Source organism: Bison bison, unplaced genomic scaffold (assembly GCF_000754665.1).
Source record: "Bison bison bison isolate TAMUID 2011002044 unplaced genomic scaffold, Bison_UMD1.0 scf7180017855320, whole genome shotgun sequence".
Lineage (NCBI taxonomy): Eukaryota > Metazoa > Chordata > Mammalia > Artiodactyla > Bovidae > Bison > Bison bison.
Window position 1 is genome coordinate 1 of NW_011485893.1, and position 6,102 is coordinate 6,102.

General features: G+C 41.4%; 1 protein-coding gene across 1 annotated transcript in view; it reads left to right on the top strand.

The window, feature by feature from the left end:
* Positions 1 to 1,531: 1,531 nt before the first annotated feature.
* The window catches only part of EGFL6 (EGF-like-domain, multiple 6), a gene marked incomplete at its 5' end in the record, with an annotated part of 12,566 nt that continues 7,995 nt past the window's right edge, over positions 1,532 to 6,102 (top strand). The window contains 3 exons of the mRNA XM_010858599.1: positions 1,532 to 1,843; positions 3,802 to 3,882; positions 5,551 to 5,652. Coding sequence (XP_010856901.1) covers positions 1,532 to 1,843; positions 3,802 to 3,882; positions 5,551 to 5,652 — 495 coding nt within the window. The remainder of the gene's footprint in view (positions 1,844 to 3,801; positions 3,883 to 5,550; positions 5,653 to 6,102) is intronic.

A 6,102-nucleotide genomic window follows, 5' to 3' on the forward strand; every position in this document is an offset into this window, starting at 1 on the left:
TGGAGTGGGTTGTCATGCTCTTCTCCAGGGGATCTTCCCAGCCCAGGGATTGAACCTGTGTCTTTTATGTCTCCTGGGAAGCCCATAATAGTATCTGACCCTTAATACTGTTTTGGCTACTACATGAAATAATCCATACATAATAAATAAGCATCCATGTGTAGGGCTTGACTCCAGCCCAGAATGTATTAAATGCTCTATAACCATGCACTCATAGGAGGTGTAATACTGACAGTGGCTTCTTTACCAAAATTCAATCATGGCTCCCATTGGAAAGCAGCTTCTTTAGTCATTGAACATAAGCTTTAATCATTAGAAGTTCACATTTTACAGAGCATATTCAAGAATATAGGTGTGAGTACAACGAGGCCATTCCCATACTTTTTCCTTCAGTAATAACACAAGCAGAAGAGGTATGATCTGGAAAAGAATTTAACTTAGTAGAAGATTTTTGACATTCTGATGATGAATTCTAAAAATAATAGTAAACACAGGCCCAATATATATTGACCACTGATCTTAGTAATTGACATGTATTCACCCATTTTAACCTTATAAATGCCCTCTTTTTATCCTAGCATTTTTTTAAAGTCAACTTGTCATTTATTTATTTATTTGGCTGTGTCAGATCTTAGTTGCAGCATACAGAATCTTTCATTGCAGAACACGGAATCTCTAGTTGTGGCATGTGGGCTTAGTTGCTCCATAGCATGTGGGAATCTTAGTTCCCCGACCAGGGATTTGTGCTATATACTAGGGTCCTTATTGATTATTTTATATATAGTAGTAGTGTGTATCTGTTAATCCCAAACTCCTATTTTATCTCTCCTTCCCTTTCCCCTTTAGTAATCATAAATTTGCTTTCTATGCCTGTCAGTCTATTACAAAGATGCATTTTTAAAAAGAATTTAATTTAGTGGTGAGAAATACGAAATGAATGTAAAACTAAATATAGATGCCTCTCTATAAATAACCAATAAGTAAAATCATTTAGCTTTTGATACTAGTTGGTTGAGGTGAAGAAATTCAACGATACGTATACACTGAATCAAAAGTCAAAAATTTGTAGGTCACAAATGACTCATTGTTGGCAATGTACGTATGGTTCAACATAGTGCTAGCTATAATTTTTTAACATCACATTTAAACAAATTACAGGGCTCCCTGGGCAACAGCAGCTTTGACAAATACCAATGTGAAAGCGGAAATATTAGAGGATTCTGGAAATTTCATCACGTCGTGATCTGTAACCCAGCTTGGTAGGAGCAGGTACTTCATCATCATAGTTTATGAAGCAAAATGAAGGTTTGTCTTTGAACAATTAAGGGAGTTAAGATTCTGCTGTAACCATTGGAACCACTTAAAACAGATGCAAATGCAGTTCTTTCTAAAATATCAGATGATTGAGCCTCATATGTGTTGATTCCGGAAGCATTCATTGACTGCACTTTGACGTTTTTTAAATGCTCTGTTTTTGTGAGAGATCTGATTATTGGTCAATGTGGAACTTCTCTTTTAATGTTGGTTTTAGTTATCCCCGAGAATTCTGTGAAAGAACTCCTTAGAGCACCTGGTACCATCAAGGACAGAATTAAGAAGTTGCTTGCTCACAAGAATAGCATGAGAAAGAAGGTAAAAATGAAAAACATCACAGAACCCAGAGGGACGCCCACCACAAAGGTTGACTCGGAGCCCTTCAGCTCTGAAGAGAGCATTTCCAGAGATGGGAACCCTCACGGAGAAAAGAAGAGGAATGAAAACAGAAAGAAAGAGAGGCTGGAGGATGAGAAAAGAGATGAGAACCATGTGGAGCAGGAACAAAGCCTTCGTGGAGATGTGTTTTGTGAGTATCAAGTATGACTTTTGTTAATTTATGCATCTTATGAAAAGTGAATTGTAGTTTTCCCTGGCAAATGACAGGAAAGAGGAAGATGCTGTAACTAAGACGGTGAAGTGAAGTGTGACAGTTAGTCGCTCAGTCGTGTCCAGCTCTTTACCACCCCATGGACTGCAGTCCGCCAGGCTCCTCTGCCTATGGAATGAGTAGCCAATCCCTACTCCAGGGAATCTTCCCAACCCAGGGATCGAACCCTGGTCTCCCACATTGCAGGCAGATTCTTTACTGTCTGAGCCACCAGGGAAGCCTATGTAAGATGGGGTCAGCTTTAAATCTTAAGAAGCAAGGTTCTCTATACGGTCTGGAAACTAACATCTTCTGCAGATACAAAATCACATTTGCTGCTGTGGGATGCACAGAAGGTCAGCCCTTTCAATTTACCCAGGAGGTGTCCTATTTGATGCAGCCCCTCCTGCTCCTGACCAAGGAAGCCTGCTTGTCCTGCCAGCTCAGTCATCTGGCTGCCCAGCTCTGGGTGCAGCGCACCCCTAAATCTCCGAGAGATCCCCCCCACCCAGGTAGATCTGCTAAGCTCTACCTTTTTCCTTCTTGAAGGCACTTTTTACAGGTACACTCAGTGAAAGGAGAATGTCAGAGTTGTGTGGTTATAATTTTAAAAGGTAAAATAGAGGAACATTCTATATAGAGCTTAAGCTTCAGTTTTCTACATGAGCCACAGAATCACCATTGTCACCGGTGACTGTACAGAGCCATCGTCAGCCTCAGCCCCTGCAGGGGGATTTCCATGTTGACCCAGCCTGGGACTTTCCCTTCCATTCTCACCAGGCATCTGTTGCTCCCTCTCTATTTTGCCTTGTCTGTGCTCGCCCCATTGTTATTGTTATTGTTGTTCACTTGCTCAGTAGTGTCCAACTCTTTGCGACCCCATGGCCTGCAGCATGCCAGGCTTCCCTGTCCTTCACCATCTCCTGGAGCCTTCTCAAACTCATGTCCATTGACTCAGTGATACCATCCAACCGTTTCATCCTCTGTTGTCCCCTTCTCCTCCTGCCTTCAATCTTTCCCAGCATCAAGGTCTTTTCTAAGGAGTCACTTCTTCCCATCAGGTGGCCCAAGTATTGGAGCTTCAGCATCAATCCTTCCACCGACTATTCAGGATTGATTTCCTTTAGGATTGACTGGTTTCATCTTGCAGTCCAAGGGACTCTCAAGAGTCTTCTCCAACACCACAGTTCAAAAGCATCAATTCTTCGGTGCTCAGCTTTCTTTATGGTCCAACTCTTACATCTATATATGACTACTGGAAAAACCATAGTTTTGACTATATGGATCTTTGTCAGCAAAGTCATGTCTCAGCTTTTTAATATGCTGTGTTTAGGTTAGTTAGGTGATGCCTAATGGGGTCCACTGGGGGCACCTTTCAAAAAAGATGTTCTAGATGCAGAAACTGGCACCAATATGAATGCTTTGGAAATGTTAGGAAAACACTGCTGTAACATACTCTGTAAGTAGAACACAGCTGTCCCTTGGTATCCCCGGGGGATTGGTCCCAGGCACCCCCACAGACACAAAAATCCATAGATGCTCAAGTTTTATATAAAATAGTGCAGTATTCATATATAATCTAAACACATCCTCCCCTATACTTTAAGTAGTCTCTAGATTACTTAAAAGACCTAAAACAATGTAAATGCTGTGTGAATGGTTTCCTGGTATGCAAGGCAAATTCAAGTTTTGCTCTTTGGAAATTTCTGGATTTTAAAAAAAATATATATTCAACCTGTCATCGGTTGAATCTGTAAATGTGAAGCCCATGGTTACGAATGGCCAGCTATATATGATAAGCCATATATGATAAACCCTCTTTGTTCATTGATTCATACCTTCTTAGTATGTGGGGCTTTAGGGATTTTTTTTTTTACTGATCAAGTGTTCATTGTTAGCTCCTAAGGGGAATGAAGCGAGTGAAGTTGATCTGGTTCTGATCCAAAGAAAAACTACATCATCCCATCTGAAACACAAAGGTGAGTAACATATATTAGGAGTGAGTATATTTTAGGAGTAATAGCACTCATAAAGAATATTGAAGAATGGAAGCAAGCATTACCTGGCATCTTTTAATTTTAGAAGTTAGACTGAAACGTCTTTTCTGGAATAGGGGAAAATAAGGGTTAAGAAGAAAGGAAAGTGAGAGAAGAGGCTGTGTGTTTGTACTGGCTTAAGATATATGTAGATGGACAGCCTGGATTCCAATCTAGTTTAGGAGTCAGGTCTAGTTCCAGCCCTCAGTGTTTGGAGGACTTGGTCAAATCATTTATGACTCTCAGTTTTACTTTCTTGAAAATGGGCACGATTGTAGAATTTTTGTGGCAGCCACATCAAATGATGTAATGTACGTGAAAATGCTTTGCAAATCATTAATGCGTCAACAACCAGTTGCTGCCCCTTATCTCTTTAGCTTTTCCCCTTTCTTTGCCCTTCCTTTATTCCTTAGTATAAACTGCAAAAGCCCCCCATTCCAAGCCAGAGTCTGGTATTCGTTACAAATCAGAAACCTCTCAGTCTTTCCTCTTTTTCCCAGTGGTAATTTCTGACACCTACATCAGAGATCAGGACTTTTTTCTGTAAAGGGCCAGAGGCTGAATATTTCAGGCTTTGTGAACCATACACTCTCTGTTGCATCTGTCAGCTCTATCACTGCAGCTCAAGAGCAGCCACAGTCAATATGTAAATGAATAGGTGTGGTGTGTTTCAATAAAACTTTATTTGCAAGAGCAAGCAGTGGGCCAGGATGTTAGTTTGCTGACCCCAATCTACATAAAAGTAACTGGAGGCACTGGGTCAAAGGTTGTTCTAGCTGACCCTGTAGTCCACGCAGTTGTTAGGATTTGTTAAATGAACATTTGTTAAATGGAGCCCCTGGGTGCCAGATGGTTCAACAAAAGACCACAAAAGAAATTTAAATAGACAAGTTTATTACTCCAGGTCATGGGAAACGACATGGCATGGCCTCCAGGGGCCCTAGAGGGAAGTCCAGGCAGAACGTGGGGCACACGCCTCTCTGAGGGTCCATGTGTGTGTAGTGCTTTGGGCTTGTTGGGCTAAGGTTGCATTGATGGATTCCAATGAAAACAATTGAGGTGTTAGTAAGCTTCAGGGGGGTCTTATCTAAGGCAGACACAAGGCCCTGGGAAGCAGGGGAGGGTGCAGTCACAGGGGATGTTGGGAAAGTCATACAAGGAACTCGCTTTTACGAGTGACTCCATAGGGCTTGCACTTGCATGAGGGCTAATGCCAGTTTAAGGCCCTCGCAGACTGCAGGGCCAAACAAAATGGATACCAAGATGGCCATACTTAGCTAAACTTGTTTTTAATTGAAATATATTTGATTGATAATGTTGTGTTAGTTTCTGCTGCACAGCAGAGTGATCCAGTTATACATTATAGGTATATATTTATGTTTGCATTCTTTCCCATTATGGCTTGTCATAGGATATTGAGTATAGTTCCCTGTGCTATGCAGTAGGACTTTGTTGTTTACCCATCCTATAGATAATAGTTTGCATCTTTTAGTCCCAAATTCCCTAAACTCTTGACAGCAACTGCAAACATGGCCACGCCTTCCAAAGCTCCCAATGGTAAAACATTTCCTAATCCGCTTAATGATGCTGAAATGCACCCTTTCTTAGCAGATTTAAATATCTCAGTTGACTGCACCTTTGACCATGGTGTCTGTGACTGGAAACAGGATATAGAAGATGATTTCGACTGGAATCCTGTGGACCAAGATAATGGTATGTAGTCTTCAGTGATCCATGTCTTGTGGTCCGGCCCTAGAATTAAAGGTATCCAATGATTCGAGCATAATTGTTCTCATGGCTTGTGAAGTCAGGGTTGTTTGTCACGTTTAGAAGCTTTTAGACCTTCCCAAGTCTCCCCTGATAAATGATTGACTTAGTCCATTTCCCACCCACCTACCCCGTAAAAGATTCTCCAGCAAACCTCTTCCATATTCACTCCTCTGCTGCTGAGACACAGATGTAGGGCTTTGTATGAGTTTTAAGAGTATTTGGGAAAAGGTAGAAAGAAGTTGTTTCTTTTCCCCAGTTTACCAGCTATGGTGCTCCGTGGTTGTCTTTTGAGTTTAGGAGGAAGGGGAAAGGAATCTGGAAAGGAAATATTAATATGACCTCTCCCTAACCCTGGAGTTTTAGGAGCGTCACCCCTCAGAGCACTGAAATCAT